Source organism: Plutella xylostella, chromosome 5 (assembly GCF_932276165.1).
Source record: "Plutella xylostella chromosome 5, ilPluXylo3.1, whole genome shotgun sequence".
Taxonomy (NCBI): domain Eukaryota; kingdom Metazoa; phylum Arthropoda; class Insecta; order Lepidoptera; family Plutellidae; genus Plutella; species Plutella xylostella.
Window position 1 is genome coordinate 11,157,436 of NC_063985.1, and position 18,830 is coordinate 11,176,265.

Sequence of the window (18,830 nt, forward strand, 5' to 3'; positions counted from 1 at the left end):
GCAAAACTATATACTTATTATTATAATTATTAAGATTACGTGAACTTACGGAAAAGAGGATACCCCCAGCATGTGTTGCAATAACAACTGGTATTCGGCAACGGAATTCACGTTCAGCCGGTGACAACTCTCTGCCAGACATTCCACCACAGATTGCTGGCAACACCAGCAAAACAACCAATCGGCAGTGACCCTTGTTTCCCTATTAATAAAACCTATTATCGCGCGTAACCCTCAGTTGACATAGACAAAATTGCGATTTTAAAGGATTTAATGAATTAATTTCGTGTAATGAAACCGGATTTTGGCTACAATTATAGCTATGGAATTAACTTGAATGGTGTACCCCCTAAAAGTTGGAATTTTAGGGCGGGATAAAACAAAGTGTTTTCTCTATAAAATTTTATGTAGTTAACTTTAAGTCCGGGTTGTCCCTTGCTGTTAATTCATTACTTTTTATTGCCACCTTTAATTAATCAAGCTAGATGTACTGTACATACATAATATACATACGTCTTGTAATCTACGTCTTCACTTATTTGAATGAAAAATAATTTGATTGAACAAAGTTTTAAAATGATTGTTCCTCGTAGATGCTTGTAGGATGGTGAGGATGAATAATCTGACTCCAAATAAGTTTAAATACAGCGTATATTCTTGCTTTTACAATTTACAATGTTGATGGTTAGAATTTTATTATAAGAAGAAAGTGACGTTGCCGATTCGGTTTGACAAGTGATAGTGATGGGGTACAGCCACTAGTGATGGGACTGAACATACTCCGGGGCCTTGGAATCCTCAGGTTCCAAAGAGGTGTCTGCAGGCTCCAGCAGAGGACAGAGGTACTTCACTCCTCTTCTGAATGTACCATGGGTAGTTTTGACTTCAGCCACCCGAGCTACGTTGTCCTTTCCTGGGAACAGAGATGTTATACGTCCTAGCCTCCAAGACATTGGGGGGAGATTCTCTTCTTTCAGAAGTACCAGGTCGCCTATTTGCAGTTGTCTAGTAGGAATGCGCCATTTTTGCCTCTGTTGCATCTCCGTGACATATTCTCGTTGCCATCGATTCCAAAAGTGTTGACGGATATACTCTAATCGCTGGTAACGGTCTAGTCTGCTCATCTTAGCATCTTCTAAATTTGGTGATGGAAATGACAGCAATGGACGACCAATTAGGAAATGCCCTGGGGTTAAAGGTTGGTAATCATTAGGGGATGAGGATAATGGACATAAAGGTCTACTGTTGAGGATAGCCTCAATTTGAGTAAACAAAGTTGCCAATTCTTCGAATGTTAAATGACAGTTGCCTAAAATACGCTTTAAATAATACTTTGCCGACTTAACGCCAGCCTCCCATAACCCACCGAAGTGAGGAGCATATGCAGGTTGAAAATTAAATTTGATTCCTAACTCTGAAGAAAAAGCTGATATGTCACCAGAGTTAGAAGTAAGGAATTCGCCGATTTCCCTGGCTGCACCAACGAAATTCCGGCCATTATCGCAAAAGAATTCCCTTGGTTTCCCGCGTCGAGAGATAAAACGACGCAATGATAATATAAAAGAATCTTTAGAAAGCTCACTTACAGCTTCTAGATGCAAGCATTTATACCGGAAGCAAACAAATAGACATAAGTAACATTTAGTTATCTTACACCCTCTTCCTTTTCTGTCTGTAATTAAAAATGGTCCGGCAAAGTCAACACCAGTACTCAAGAAGGGAAACCCTGGGTCAACACGTTGTTTAGGTAACGATCCCATGATAGGAGTTGTAGTTTTACCGCTTACTTTGCGACAGACTACACACTGTCTTGCTGTAGTACGAGCTAGATCTCTGCCAGCAATTGGCCAAATATATTCCCTTATGGAAGAAAGTAATAGCTGTGGACCAGCATGAAGAAGACGTATGTGTTCACGACGAAACAGTAACTTTGTAAGCGTATGCTTTGAGTGAAGAAGCATGGGATGACGCTTTTCAAATGAGTAGCAAGAAGAATCTAGACGTCCTCCCACTCTCAAAATATTATTAGAGTCCAGAAATGGATTTAAAGATAACAATGGGTTCTTCGGATTGAGTGGTTTGTTATTTTTCAGGATATTGAGCTCCTTTGAGAAAGTTTCCTCTTGGGCTAGCTTTACCAACCATTCAAGAGAAGCAGTGAGCTCCTCAGGCTGCAAAATACCAGTCTTTCTTTGTTTGTTTCTACAATTATGAATGAAACGTAGTACGTATGAAAATGATCGTTGTAAACGGTTTAGGTTAGAATGATCTTCAAAATTTATGAGTTTATTGTTTGTATTTTCTGTGCATGTATTAATTTTTACTGTTTTTATTTCAGGTATTTCATTTAAATCATTAGGTTTAGTGTTCAGTGTAGGCCATGTGTGTTCTGGTTGTGAAAGAAATGAGGGGCCGTTGAACCAAAAATCTAAATTTTTTATATCCGATGGGTATATGCCGCGTGAAGCAAGGTCTGCGGGATTCTGGTCTGAAGGTACATGACGCCATTGAGAGTCGTCAGTTAACTCTAGGATAGTACCTACCCGATTCGCGACAAACGTTTTTAATCTGTCGTATCGCATACCTAACCAAGCCAACGCGATAGAAGAGTCCGTCCAAAAGAACTTGCGAGTAATGACACATCGCAGAGCGCGACACACGGCGGCTGCGAGTTGCGCCCCGAGCAGGCATGCGCTTAGCTCAAGGCGGGGGATAGTCGTGGGCTTCACTGATGCTACCCTGGCCTTGGCACATAAGAGGCGGACTGTAACTGCGCCATCTGTATCTATACACCTTACATAAAGGCATGTGCCAAATGCAACCTTAGACGCGTCGCAAAAACAATGTAATTCTACACTACTATCATTGATACTAAATGCATGTCTGGGAATGTTTATATCTTGTATGCTTTCTATGCTGTTGACAAATGATTGCCATGATTGTATGACTTCCTGACTAACAGGCGTATCCCAATCCGCCTTTTCAATCCATAACTTCTGGATTAATAGTTTTGGTTTAATAGTAATTGAACTTAATAAGCCCAACGGGTCAAAAATTTTACATGAATCTGACAAAATTGATCGTTTTGTTGGGGAATCCTTTTTAATTTTGTAACTACTAGGAAATTGAATATGATCTTTTTTTGGATCCCAGCCAACTCCTAATGTATGGGAAGATGAACTAATCACTAGATTACCTTCTGTGTTTTGTGAATCAGCGAGAACTGATGGAGCATTAGAACGATACTTGCGTAAATTAAAGCAACCCTTTGATAAACAACGCTCTATTGTTCTTTTGATGTGTAATAAATCGTCCTGATTATTGCTACCAGTTAATAAATCATCAACCAGAAAATCGTTTTGTATGATTTCTTTTATCCTAAAATCATGGCACTCTTCACCTAGCTGCCATAAGCAGCGAGTGCTTAAATAACTTGAACTGGTATACCCGTAGGTAACCGTGTTTAAATTGAATGACTGTAACGGTTCAGTTTCGTTATTACGCCACAAAATCATTTGCAAATTACGGTTACTTTCATGGACCTCCACTTGTCTGTACATCTTTTCGATGTCTCCAGACAAAACGTAAGCGTACTGGCGAAATCTCAGTATTATATTGAACAGAGAATCTTGAATGTGGGGTCCTGTCATTTGTAAATCATTGATAGAATAACCTGAGGTAGTCCTAGCACTTCCATTGAACACTACACGTAATGCCGTTGATTCACTAGCTGGCCGCAACACAGCGTGATGTGGAATGAAGTAGGATTGATTGGGAATCAAACTATCTGACTTAGATAGGTGCCCTAGCTTGTGGTATTCTTCAATGAATTTAGAATATAAAAGTTTCAGTTCTAAATTGTTTTTAAATCTCCTTTCTAACGCAAAAAATTGTCTCCTAGCTAATCTAAATGAATCACCTAGACAGTCTGGTTCTGAAAGAAGGGGTAGTTTGACACAAAACCTGCCTTCTGCGTTGCGAGTTGTGTTATCGATGAAATGTTGCTCACATTCCTTTTCTAAATCTGTGTAAACAACTTTATTTGATGATTCAGGAATTTGATCCGATTCCCAAAATTTTGTTATAGTTTTATCTAATGTTTCATTAGAAATGTAATCACTTGAATGATAATCAACGGTTGAAACATGATTGCAATTTATTGTTGAATCAATATAATCTTGTGTAAACAATGCGCCTGCCAATACCCAACCTAATTTGGTCTTGCGCATGACCGGTTGTTTTGAGCCTAAATACAATTGATCTGATTCTATCAATGACCAAAAGATGTCAGCACCAATTATCATATCTATAGGTGCCGATACATTGAAAGTAGGGTCAGCCAGTTTTATGTTGGTCGGTAAATTAATTTGAGACAAATCAAACGACTTGTTAGGCAAGTTCCCAGTTAAATTGGGCAGTACAAGACATGACAGATCAGCTGAGTAGTTGCTGTGCTTCGATTTAATTTGTACAAGGCAGCGTTGCAGTGAGTTAGATGTGATAATGTTACCTACACCTACAATGTTTACTCGAGTTGGCTGAGGAGTCAAATCTAGCTTAGTTTTTAGATCGCTACTTATTAAAGACGATTGGCTCCCGCTGTCTAAAAGAGCACGAATGGTTAGGTGACTTTTAGTACTCGGATTGTAAATATCAACTAGAGCAGTTGAAAGTAAAATACTTTCGTTTGTACTTGAGTTAATAGACATGCTAATTATGTTGCTATTTTCTTCCTGACCTACCTCAGATTCCATGGTGGATGTATTTACGTTTGAGGTATTTTGAGCCTGGGGAGGGTCACGGTTGGTACTCCTATGGAGGAGAGTGTTGTGTCGCAATTTGCAAATGGAGCATGAACGAAGTCTGCATTGGTGAGAAGAATGGCCTTTACGCAAGCAGTTGGCACACAGGCGAAGACGAGCTGCTTCCGAGCATCTGTCCTCCACGGACATGGCCAGGAACGACGCGCAGTCGTAAATGCGATGACTCCCATTGCACAGCACACACACAGGAGCTGGAGGGGCATCAGTGGCTGAAATTGCGAAAGATTTTGTATGTGACTTATCAGGTTTGTTATAAGTGGAGTGTGAGTCGGGTCTGGGGTGATTGTTGACAGTTTTATTATAGTTAACTGACTCGAGAATGTCTGCACGACCCTTTAGAAATGTGAAAAAATCATTTAATGATGGTGATTTTTCAAAATTATTTTTATATTCTTCCCACTTAAAAGTAGAATTGTTGTCGAGCTTTGCTGAGACCAAATGAATGATGAGGGTGTCCCAGGAGGTTGTTGGTTCACCAAGAGAGCTCAATGCCCGTAGGTTCTTGGAAACATGGTCAACTATGAACCTCAAACCCTTTGCGGAGTCTCGGGCGACAGGTTGAATGTTGCATAAAGAATTCAAGTGATTTTTTATCAATTGTTTTTCGTTGTTGTATCTCTCACATAGGAGACGCCAGGCTTCCTTGTAATTATCAGTCGTTACTTCTAGATTGGTTAAGACACGAGCAGCCTCCCCTTCCAGGTAAGAATTCAAGTAATGAAACTTGTGTATTGGTTTAATTTGGTTGTTGTTGTGGATGAGAGAAGTGAAAGTATCTCTAAATTCCAACCACTTAAAATATGAACCATCAAAGTTCGATATTTTTATTATAGGCAGTTTGAAGCTTGCACCAACACCATTGTCACATGAGTGGCTGCAACTAGACTTGTGAGACCCATTTTCAGATGCAGATTCAAAGTCATTTTTATGAGACTTGTTCTTATCTAAATATACTCGAGTTTGTGCAATAAGCAATGAAAACTCAGCCTCTAACTCTTCACGAGTGTCGAGTTCACTCTCTAAATTAGAGGAATTTAATAATTCTATCTGAGACTGTAATTCATCAAAAGTTGAATATAACTCATGAAACTTATCAAACCTTTGGGTTAGCATGCACAAATCAGTTGGCGAAACATCATGTGATTCGGTTATTTTCTTTAAAAGATTTTTGTATTTTGTAATTCTGCCCTTTACAGAACTACGCTTAGTATTGAGATCCTTCAGACTGTTATAGTAACTAGTCTGAGGTACATTTAGCTTAAGATTCTCTGATGGAGACTTAGGTGCAGTCTCCCCTTGTGACATGGTGCAGGTATAAGTTAAGAGTACCTACTGTTTAGTTGTACCAAAGTAAACCAATAATTAGTCAATGAAATAATTAAAATAATACTTTAACTTAATAATAGATGCTCTCAGTTCGGTTGTGTGGTGTATGGTGGGTTAAATGACCTCGCTGGGCTGGCTGGCGTGGACGGGATGGCACTCACTGCGAGCCAACACTATGGTATCAGCTGAGGCAGCGGCCACACAACTGGAATGCGGAGAATAAGCAAAGCGTTATTGACTGAATACTGAATGTGGTTTGATTACTTATAAATAGTTTACTGATAACAACTTAGTGTGAAGTTTATTGTTAGTAGATGGATATGATAGCTGCTTAGTTATTGTTTATTTTGTTTGCCTTAGCGTATGGGACTTGCAATGGGTTTAGAGGTAGGTTATCCCTGATATGCGCCTTAGCAACAAGATGTAATTATGTATTATTGTAATAATCGTTAGTTGGCTTTGAATTTGAATATGTATTTAGCAAGCTAGCTTATTTGTGCAAACGTAGCAAGATATAGTTTGTGAATGATTAGGTTTTTATGTTTAGAATGAAGATATTTTGCATTATAGCAACTAGTGGGATGCAAGAAAAGTGAAATATAGATGCTAGGCAACAATAACGCAACAATCAAAGCATTGACAACTCTGAATAAACGAATTGGACAGGGCAAGGAGTAATAAATAGGTAGGAAGGGCACTTCCCTGCTGTTTAGCTCTGGCTGCAGCGCTCCTGGGTGGCTTACTATACCTCCTGGTGAACTGGCTGGCTTCAGCTTGAGGGAAATTATCGATTCCCGGTGAATATTCGACTCCGTTGTCCGTTTGTTGGCGTAATGACGTAGCAGTTTTCACCGACTTGTCCTTGAAATTTGTTGTTTTCTTGAAATATTGTGTTACTGAAGATTGTAGTTATGTTGGTTGTAATTGTGATCCAACGGCTGGCGGGATGCGGTATCAGGGAGAACAAGAACTTGCTGATTTTCAATGTTCTCACGAGGTGTGCACGTTGCGTAACCTCAATGTCGCTGGTTTGCCCGTCGATAGCTGCGTTGAATTTATCACGTCGGTGGTCACCAATGTTCCTCGTAGATGCTTGTAGGATGGTGAGGATGAATAATCTGACTCCAAATAAGTTTAAATACAGCGTATATTCTTGCTTTTACAATTTACAATGTTGATGGTTAGAATTTTATTATAAGAAGAAAGTGACGTTGCCGATTCGGTTTGACAAGTGATAGTGATGGGGTACAGCCACTAGTGATGGGACTGAACAATGATTGATATATTTAATTACAAAACGGTTACTAACCATTAAACATATTTTCTACAGTATAATAATACCTACCTACATATATTATCAATGTATAATAATCAATTTCCTTTTTTACTGAACATAATATTATATATAAATAAAATACTTTTTCCTTACTCAATCAAAACTCAATGTAACAAAAGAAACGGAAAATTTAAAACAAGTCACCAACAAAATTAATTAGTAGATTGCATTTCTCGGAGACTTGCCTGCATTAATACTGAAGAAACTCAGGAAGGTCCTTAGTTCGAATAAAGCACCCTTATGTAACTCTCTTACAAGCCATTTGCATCCACCTTACCTTTGTAATGAGGATGTCCACCAAGTAAGTCTTTATTACAAATAGCTGTTCCCGCGAGCTTCGCTTCACCTTAAAAAGTTTTCCCGTGGGAATTCCGGAATAAAAAGTAGCCTAGATGTTCTTTCTCAGGGTCTAGACCATATATGTATACCAAATTTCATTCAAATCCGTTCAGTAGTTTTGGCGTAAAAGAGTAACAGGCAGACATACACAATTACTTTCTCATTTATAATATTAGTTAGGATAAAGATATCAACAAAACGCTAACCCTACGTAAAATTATATTCTATGCTGCGCTAAGTATCTCTATCTCGCTGTATAAAATGTACGGATTGCAAAACAGCTTTTGTTACTTATTTTTTACTCAATCTAGAGTAACCCGCCAACAGTACACAGCAGTTTTGTGTCCAAATATTTAGCAAATGGACCCGCGATCCAGTGGCCGCTCTGGAAACATGCGACATGCAGTCAACTCGCTCAATGCACTGCATTCTTTGCACGAATGCTGTTCCATTCTCATCTACATTGCGAGCTCTTGTGCCTGTTAAAGTACATAAGTATATGTATACTCTACTATCTACTTATTCGCATGTTGTATGACATTGTTATTGCGAGATTCCTAAATGGAAAATGAAATTTTGGGGTAAAAGAACTGAATGGACAAAGAAATCTAAGGAGCCAAATTTTATAAAATTATACGAGGAAATTGACGATCACTCTCTTGGGTACTTACCTGCTTCCGTTTCGATAAACTTAGAGTGACTCTAGAATGCATAAAAAAAACCTTATATCTGTAAAATAATTTCAAGAGCAAAACAGACATTTAGCCCACTCTAAGACATAATCCGCAACGCAAGTGACAGCACAACAAAAACAAACGAGAATCACCCCCAGCCGGCGCAACTCCCCAACTTCAGAACCACCGCAATAGTTTTTAAAAAGTTGCACAAAATACATTTCCATTTGTAAATATTAATCGCAACCGAACAAAGAGCCGTCCCGATTGTTCGCAAGCGGCTCTCGGCCGACATGTAAATTGATAGTACTTTAGAGACGCCGCGACAAAGTTACCCCGTTTGGAAACAACTCAATTAGTGGCCTTTTAGACCTGCAGTTTTTGCGCACTCTATCAAATGTGAACTGATACTTTTTTGCACTCTGTCAAATGCACGCGGAACCTATCTATAGGCTGTTTTATCCGCTGGTCTGCCGCCACTGGGGGGTCACTCTATATGACGAAAAACAAAGTTTCGGAGCGCTACTTTGCGAACACGACTCTATCTCGTGGTATTAAACGTGCGGATTGCACGACAGCTCTCGTTCGTTCGTTTTTCGTCAGTATAGAGTAACGCCTGACGCGGCTGATTGGAAAACTGTGGAAATGCTATGCGGCCGATGCGTGATTTTAGCATTGACTTTTATCGTTATTTTTCATTATTCTTCTATTATTAATGAATTTTTCGAAAATGTGTAAACTGACATAGGTTGGTACTTACTAGTGCGGTTTTTTTGCCGTCCTATGGCACCCTAGAGATGCAGAGGGTCGCCACTAATGTCCGCCACTTCCACCTATTCTCAGCTGTATCTATATTATGACTATCGACAAATAATGCTACAATTTTACTACTATCTATCTATTACAGGTAACAATTTAAGTAAGTATATCAGAAAACAAATAGGCTCAATAAGTATTTTTTTTAATAGTCTATGCATTTCCCCACAGCTGGGCAAAGACCTCCCCGAAAATTAAAGTGAATTTATACCTATTATTTAAATTGTGTAACAATTGCAAATAATACCAAAATTAGGTGCAATAAGTTTGCTACCTTTTTCGATCGCGCATGCCTTCGACGTTTTGTCTGCTCCTTGTGATTGGTCCAATTTAAGTTCCCTACCGTTCTTTAATTCAGCCGTTGTCTGTGCCAACTCATGGTTAACCTACACAACATAAGTATTCGCTACAACTATATATGCATAAAAAAGCTATAATAAGTCAAAGTGGAGTGACGCAAAATGACATTATAAAGCACTGTTTCTACAACTTAAAAAAAATATTAGATTTTTTTTTCTTGTTCACGTGACATTTTACACTGGAGAGTAATTTTTCATGTAAGTATACCAAGCTGAGCCACCGCCTTTTGGCTTACTACAAGGTAGCACTTTTGCTATAACCTGTATATGTATATGTACAGTACAGGGTGGCAGCTAATTTCCAAAAACATAAACGAGCAGCTAAAAGGGCCAGCGAACCACACAACATGCATTAGCTTGCGGCAACGCAGGCTGCGCTAAAATTAGCTTAAAGCTTATTATACAATAATGCTGATGGAGTTTCGTTGTCAAGCGCCTCCCGGTCGCCATAATGGCGAGTGTGGACTTGCGAATTTCCATATTAAATTAATGGCTATGCAAATAGTGTTACGTTAGACAAAGTGGACTGGGTCACACGGCCAATAAGCTGTGCCCTGGAATAACGTTGTGAAGTCGTTATCGTTGACATTCAGTGTTGTAACGGAGGCTGTATAGCAACGTATAGTTACGTGCATTGTCGGTTAGGTTTTAAAAACGAAATAATCATGATAAGAATTTGTAAACCTAGGCTAAAGCCTATTTATCTACACGATTTAATGGTCAGTATGGTAAGATCGGAAAATATAACTAAACGCTCTATTTTTTTACAGTTACAGACTTTTTCATACTTAATGAACTGAATTTTCACAACTTCTTGTCTCTGACGTGCATCCATTTATTTGCATCACCCGGAAGCATCCCATCAGCAAATAAGAAAATATAAAAACAATACCGAAAAGGCTTTATTGAATATAATAATAATAGCTAAACTACACCAGGGATTTGCCAGCTTAAATAGGTAGAGAAAGGTGTGTTCTTTTATAAATTAGCCTAATTCAATCTATCAGGCGCCATCTCTACAATTCTCACAATACAAAAGTCAATTGAGTTCCATGCTAATTGTTGACCCCGGGGGATGAGCAGTTTGACATTTCATAAATGTGAAACTGGCATTTAGCACATTCCTCACACGAGCTAATAACCGAACGGTTTGATGAAAGGCCACGGACGATGGCTTTAGCAATAGAGGACATATTCTAGGGTTAATTTATTTTGAGCATACTACTATTACGTTGATTTAATACCTAAATAGTATCTTTGTATAGATTGTCTGTGTTAAATTATGTAAATATCATCATAAGTGATAAAACATAGTTTTTCAGAATTTCGGTAAAAGTTCGATATTTTGAGAATCAATTATAATTCACTAGCTGTTCCCGCGAGCGTCGCTTCGCCTTAAAAACTTTTCCCGCGGGAATTCCGGGCTAAAAAGTAGCCTATGTTCTTTCTCAGGGTCTAAACCATCTGTATACCAAATTTCATTCACATCCGTTCAGTAGTTTTGGCGTGAAAGAGTAACAGACAGACACAGTTACTTTCGCATTTATAATATTAGTTAGCATGGTTTAATATAGAACAACGCGGACTCGGGTGTGCCCTCATGGTTTTAAAGGTGGTATTTGAAGCTTAAGAATTAAGACAGTTTGGGGATTTACGTGCAATATCACGACTTTAAATGACGCGAGCTTATTTTTATTACCTACCATCCTTCTGACACATCTGATAAAATATGTGCCCCAAATGGGAAACGAACCCTACACCATCAACTTTTTAGTCAGTGAGCTCTGCACTCCTGCATCATTTGGTTTCCATCCTCATTATAATGTAAGGTATTTGGGTAAGTACATACAATAACTAACAGATCTCTAATAATAATGTAATATTCAGTAATGACATCATTAATATTCAATTGGTTAAGTACATCCCCTTAATGTGTACAATATCCTTTGCATAGTATAGCAGGCTGATGGTTGAGGCATTTGATTTTGTACCTACTTAACAGATAATTCCCTTCCATGTTTCGTGTACAAATTCAGACTTTGAGCAGTTATAAAGACCTTAATTATATGTTGTAAATATGGGCACTATCAGAAAAATCTAAAAAATCTTGGCTGTTTTCCAATGAGACATAGGTAATTATGACTTAATTCTCACCGTATCTCGTATGTTAAATACAATATGTATGTAATTGATGATTGTAGCCTGAGTTAAAATTCAAAACAGTTTGACTTACTGTGATATCCTATAGCTACATCAGTAACTCTATATCCAAAACACGAATACTAAAACGCAGTGGTCTAAACTAAACAAACGCTGTTTGATCATACGATTATTCTGCGCCAAAATTTAATAGTCAAACATTAAAAATGAATTCGTGGTTGCAAATAAATATACTTTATGTTCAGTTTTAATTTTGTTTTCATATTGGCGGTGTTCGCAGCGCAGTGCGGTTTTTTTGAGGTTTTATTTGTCGTGTGTCTGAAGCGAAGCTTATCGGGACCGGCCTTTTTTAAAAATGCCGGGTTTTGTTGTTTCACTGCAACACCCGCACCCAGCGTACAGTATTGTTTTGTGAATGTGTTTTATTGACTGACAATTCTGACTACCATGTTATTGAATTTATTTTCATCAGATTTTCTGTTTTTCATTGAATTCATACAATATATTTAAATGTAAGATCGTATTTTTATATTTCATGGTTGTTTAAAAGTAGTTAGGTATGACAAATTTAAGTAAATCTCCAGAAATATGATGGGAATTTCCGAAAATCGGTTAAATCTCATAGGATAATTTAAGTTATGCCCGCCGTCTACTTACCATATAAAAACAACAAACAATAATAAATACAAGGAAGCACATAAACCTTTTTAGATTAATTAAACCATACCAAGGTCTGGCTATTCCTTTTACTTGGGGTCATATAAAGCAGAGCTTTTAACACATCAGATAAGACAAAGAGAATAATTATCAAGCGGGTGCGAAAAAAAGTTTTGGCCCGTAGCGTGAAGTTACTAGATACTTCCAGTCCAAGTTGTTTTTGGGCCAAAAAACATTTGTAAAATACTACTATATCCTTACTGGCTGAGCGCTGTTTCGGAAATATACGATTCGTTGTAAAGTTAAATTGTATCTCATTGTAAGAGACTGGACATTAACTACGGATTATAAATCTTTTCGCCATACTCCGTTGGTGGGGGGCTATTCTTGAGGTCCATTTCAGAATAGGTTGTATATTTTTTTACTGTCTTAAATGTATACGACTGGCCGAAGGGTCCTCTTTATGTGTGCATATGCACCTTAGTATGTAGATATGTAGAACCATTTTAGAGACACACTAATTACTAGGATGCGCGACGGCTTCATAACGATCTAGCTTATTAGGTTATTAACATTTAAAAATATATCATTCTCTTCTTAAGTTAAGTTTTTACAAATGAACAACAACACTTATTAATTTTTCATTAACAACATAAATTAACTTTGATTATTTTAGGACCAGAATGACTGATGTTTTAATTTTTTTTTTCGATTTGTCACCTAATACTCCTTATAGTTATCCATGATAAGTACTTAGCGGTCATTGAAATTATGTAAATACCCAATTTTTTTAACTGAAATAATTTGACCGAATCACAACTAAAAACAACATAGAATAATACGTTTAGTCGGCAAACTTTCTTAAAAATTTAATGGAACCACCAAATCGTTTATAAAAACTTTATAAAATGATATTGCAATTTGTTCGCTTCCATAATAGACCCCCTACTGTTGGCCTCGCCGAGCCAAAACTGTATGCTGTCTGTAAACTCATTTACAGATTTGCGCTTCCAAAGTTATAGGTTTTAAATTTTAGACAAGGTCCCGTTAAATTATTGTTTCAAGTACTTACCTAAAATAATATATTTTAGAAATTATGAGCGGTATCAGGAAATTATCGGCATATAAATAGTATTTTATACAACGTTATGCATAACGTTTAGAATAACGCGGACTCCGGTGTATGATTTCACCAACAAGCCCTAAATTTCCGGGAAAAGATATTCTGAAACATGCATTTATAATTAAGTTTACAGAAAAACAATCCAGTTCAAAATAACCTCAGCCAGCCCACGATGTAAGAAAAAAACATCTTCGTTTCAATAGAACGAGCATTACAAAGTAGGTCTTAAGAATTCTTAAGAAACGGTATTTTTATCATGAAAATATTCCCAATTTCCGCGGTGGAAAATAACAAAAGTATTTTTTTGTGTAACATTATTTAAACATCATTTATTAATGTTAAAATTATTATTACCTTTCGGCCTAGTAGATACGTACCATTTATCACAATATTATTCATTAAAGTCTCGCCCTTTAATACGCGGCCTTGAATGAAACTTAATGATTTTTCCTCATATTATAATAACCGCGAAACGTAATAAGAGATCGTAATTTATTTCTTGTTGAAATCTGAAGAAAGGCGGGAATTTTCGGGGGTGAGACAGTGATATTAACATTATCGTCCTATTTTTAGGGTGGGGTTCATTAAGGATGGAAAGTAATCACGTTATTGTAATATGCGTGGCTTAGCGAAAGCTATCAGATTTTCAGCGTTGACGGAAAAGAGGAGGGTTATATGTTTTACATGCAAATCTGTTTGTCTATGTTTATTAGACAGATATGTTAGACAGATAATAAAAATTTAAAACAGATTTTTGGCGAAAGATAACTTGATATATGCCTATAATAAGTAAAGAAAAAGTCCGTTAATTAACGAATATTACACTGAAGACACTAGTAAGTACGATACAGAAGAAATGGTTTACCCACTTCGTTTTGTAAACTATAAAACCTAAAGGTACAGAAACACGTAAGTGACATTTTGACTCCCTCCACCGTCAGATCCAGTGCAGACCGAGTCTGTCTATCTGAGGCGCTAACCTGACTAAGGTCTCTAATTGAAAATGCAACTCACATTACCATCCAGTCAGCTTAGCCATCACTAGGGCGGTTACTCTAGGTTACGAAAAACGAAGCTATGGAACTATTTTTCTAGCATTAAACGCACCGATCCCATAATAGCCATTATTCGCTCGTTTTTTGATTAGCTAGAGCAACCTTTCTAGTCTCTTCCATCTGCCGCAGTCATATTAGTCAAGCAGTTTATTGAATAACTTGCACTTGGCTAGATTAATTTGAAGTTTTAGTGTTCGCATAAAGGCCTGGGAATTTCAATTATAGTTTAATGAGACGTGTGTGAGATACGGCTGAGCCGTAATGCGTAGAATGAGGTGCTCTCTGTGGGCGGCAGGGAGCGCCGCGTTTTCATAATTATGTCAAGCTGAATAAATTCGTATTACGATTCCTGTTATTGTAGGTACTTGTCGGCGCTGTCTATGATGGTACTTTTTAAACGCTTTAACCTACTGATTCCACGGGAAACTGGGTATACAACAATATTTAGCAACGTTAAAATTATCATAATTACTCTTTGACAAATTTTGTGTATTAAACTGGGTAGGTTTAACTTTTTTGATGGTGGGTAATACTCGTACAGTAAATATCTAATTCATTTGTATTTTAACCTTAAGCTGAAAAGTGCTGTCAAACCCCAAAAAACATGCAAATAACTCATGAAAAACAGCAACTTTTCACAGAATCAGAGGAAGCAGGGGTACAAGCTGGGTGTTAGAAATTAATAAAATTCACTTGTAATTCGCTGTGACTGTAAGTAGATTAATATGTTAATTTTATTGATGCGCAGACTACCCCCGAGACCGGAGGACGGCCATTAGTATTCCGATGGTAAAAAAGATAAATTGTTGTTCTACCTTTTCATAATTTATACCATTTTGGGGTTGGTCGCTACACCTATTACATTTTTGATGAATTTTTCAACTCCTTGGGGCGTCTTAGAGGCGCTGGAATCTTAGTAAAGAAGGAGATGGTGGAATCTTAGTGAATAATTTTGGTTTTTTCGAGGAGAGGTACAGTTCTAATGATTCTGAATTCAGTCTAGTGAACCATCGTATTTAATTCATTTAATATGTGGTACTTATGCTTATAATTATGTCTCGGGCAATGTACATATACGTGCGTTTTTTTTTGCGAGTAAAATTTATTCAAATTTAAAAATCTAAATCAAAGAAACATTTCAATGAACTCATCAAATAAGACATTGGAATTGTTCCATCCATTTCAGATCTCATACACACACAAGATAAACTTACAACGGTTTTTTACCGTCGGGTACAAAAAATAAAGTGATAGAGGTATTGAACTATTCGGTTTCCGCCTCCGTGGCTGTTGGCAAAGCCCCACCGTTCTTTCAGCGCCATTCTACAGCAACCTCATATTTCAGTTGTTCTTTTATTTGGGCTATTCGCGCACGCGTATATAGATATTTGTTAGAGTAGTAGTGTTGCTAGTAGTAGTAGTAGAAGTGGCGTCTTTTGGTAGTGGAGGCCAAGATCCACTTTGGGTCAACGAGCCATCAAGAGAGAGAGAGAGAGTTAGTATGTGTTGCTATAGCTATACTCAATGTGAAGTAAAGCATGAGCCAAGTTACTGTCCCGATTGCTTAGCACACGCCTTTGCTGGCAAAAATAATGTTTCTACTAAACGATCTACCGGTTGTCTTGGTATCGCTAGATAATATAATTAGGTATTATGAAAATATAACGAGGCAGAAAACAAAATTATGTCTTAAATCTTTTTGCTTTCCTTTTCTCCCTTGGCTAATTTTTTTTACTCGTCTATGGGGTTAAGGTGGCCGGTAGACGCTGGACTAGACTCGCACAGGACCGGAAGAGATGGCGTGATAGGGAAGAGGCTTATACCCAGCAGTGGACAGATACGGGCTGAAAATGATGATGATGGGGTACCAATAATAGGGCTGTGTGTGTTTGATCGGTATGCATGTCTGATTTTTCGACTGTTCGGTATTATTACGTCTATATTGAAACACTTTTATACCTTAAATGAACTACGGTTTTAAAATAGTTTTAGATTTCAGGTCAAAGTTGAAATTTCTCTTTTAATACTTTTTGCATATTCAAAGGTTATCCTAACTGTATTAAACTCTCCGGTACATGTAAAGTTGTTTAAATGAAGCATAAAAAAATAAAATTCCACTGCAAATAAGAATGTACATTGAAAATTCTCTATTTAAAAGAGCACTGGGATGCCAACAAGAGCGAGTTTCCTATGCAAAATAACTGCATAGAATTTGCATTAAGCAACCAACTTCTCCTTTCAAACAGGCAATAAATTAAAACCTTATTTAATTAAGACTTCATACTGTATTCTTTGGGGTTTTGACGAGTTTAATAAAACTTTTTGTTCCGTTCTAGAACTTGAACAGTTTATAACTAGACCTTTGAGGAAAGGAACTTAACTGACGGTAAATAACTTACGCGGTGCAGTTAATCATAATAAAGCTGTGAAAATAACCTGCACACTCGGATTTGTAAAACTTGTGGAGGTGGACTCCCAAGTTTTTTATGTGCATGTGATTTCAAACTTTTAATTTATTCACACACCCTCTGTAGCAGGTTATTAGGAGTTATAACTTTCAAACAGAGCTTTTGTAAAAAAATGGCCAAGTTCAACAACAACTGATCACTATACTTAACTATTTAAAACAGCTTTTATCATTTAAAAAAATCCTTAATTTCCTCGTCTGGTCATCCTAATCGCAAACCACCCCATCAACCGTATACTATTCATGGAAACCGGGTCCATTTCAGCGCTGAAAATAAAGTCCTTACAGGTCTCATGAAAGGAGGCCTGAAACGACGTCGCCGTGCAGGGGGAACAAGATTTATATCCAATCCGAAAAAGAACAGCAAAATTGGAGAAGTGTTCTCATAAGGCTATAAAGAATAAGATGGATGCAGTGTTTTTGCAATTAATTCAATGGTAATCTTTAATTTATTCTTTATTTTTAACGGAAGTTCTACGTTCAGGCTGTGACGGCGATTTGGAGTAAAATATCAATGCGATTCGAATTCATTTCAAAATAGATAGCAATTAAGCATAATGATCAAATTCTTTACCGTATGCCATACCGACCAGCATGTTATATTAAACTAGAACATGCGTTTATAATTATTTCTAAAGAATTAAGACAGCTTCTCGATGAAATATTATCCGTTACCACGACACAGGCAAAACCTACATCTTCCTATAACCGTAGTCCAGCAGGGTCTACCCTAGGGTTTCCTTGGGACTATACCGGGCTGCAACCGTACCAGGACCCCGTCTCATCGCACCCCTCCAGCAAAAGATTACGATTTGTTGATGAAGGGCATTTTACTGGGGCATTGGGACGAATTGTATTGTATTTTTGCGGTGTTATTGTCGTGTTGTGTCTTGTTTAGTGTTTGTTTGGGGGCGGCAAGGTAGCAGGAGGTAAGGTATGTGTGACAACGGTAGCGGCATGTATTTTTATTCCGAGTGCTGATTATTCGGTGCAGTGCCAGCATCTGGGTCAGTCACCCTATTATGATTTGTTTACATTTTTCAATAATGGGGAATAAGTACTTATTTTATATTAAAAATTTTATAGTCGTATACTGTATATTAGTCTCTTTATAATAGTAAATATACTTTATATATAAATTATTGTACTATAGATAAAGAAAAGTCCTACTATAAGGAAGCTGCTTGAAAATTGAAAAAACCAAAAACATTATAAATCACACAACTAAATGAACCCTCGATAATATACCAACTTCGAGACGTGTAAATAAATTTTATAGACACAGATAAAAACCATTACGCTACTTTACGGCAACCGCACCCTTAATGACAGACGTTGCTATCGACATCCACTATAGCCTGTCCCCTAGCCCCTCTATCTGCTGAACAATAATACTCCCTATTCAGCAGATATAAACTCAAGCTGTAGGGCTGCTATCTACGTTCAAGGGACAAAAAAGTATGCCCAATAATTTGAATCTGCTAGGGGGGACCTAACATTGCCTACTTAAGCATCACAGACGAAGATGAGTGTTTTCCTTAAGATTTTCTGATGCTGTTTCGTAGGGGGTAACTTGTGCTGCAAATCTTTATTTCCATTTGTGCCAGAGTGGCGTGACTTCCCCTCTTCACCCTATCGCTGGTAATTTCGCGTTTCTCTTTTGTTTTTCCCTTCGACCCTAAGTCGTTATTGAAT

General features: G+C 37.5%; 2 protein-coding genes across 2 annotated transcripts; both read right to left on the bottom strand.

Annotated features, from left to right (window-relative positions):
- Positions 1-633: 633 nt before the first annotated feature.
- LOC125491445 lies at positions 634-2,439 on the bottom strand. The gene has a single exon (XM_048633467.1). The coding sequence runs from the start codon at positions 1,959-1,961 to the stop codon at positions 759-761; it is 1,203 nt and encodes a 400-aa protein (XP_048489424.1). The 5' UTR covers positions 1,962-2,439; the 3' UTR covers positions 634-758.
- Positions 2,440-5,025: 2,586 nt separating this feature from the next.
- Positions 5,026-7,412, bottom strand: LOC125491403. The gene is made up of 2 exons (XM_048633248.1): positions 5,224-7,412; positions 5,026-5,032 (listed from the first exon to the last, which is right to left on the bottom strand). Exons 1-2 carry the CDS (start codon positions 6,126-6,128, stop codon positions 5,026-5,028), a joined length of 912 nt encoding a protein of 303 aa, XP_048489205.1. The 5' UTR covers positions 6,129-7,412.
- Positions 7,413-18,830: the final 11,418 nt, after the last annotated feature.

Bases quoted from the DNA above. Each gene is read 5' to 3' on its own strand.
- LOC125491445 (XM_048633467.1), bottom strand. From the start codon at position 1,961: ATGCTTCTTCACTCAAAGCATACGCTTACAAAGTTACTGTTTCGTCGT.
- LOC125491403 (XM_048633248.1), bottom strand. From the start codon at position 6,128: ATGTCACAAGGGGAGACTGCACCTAAGTCTCCATCAGAGAATCTTAAG.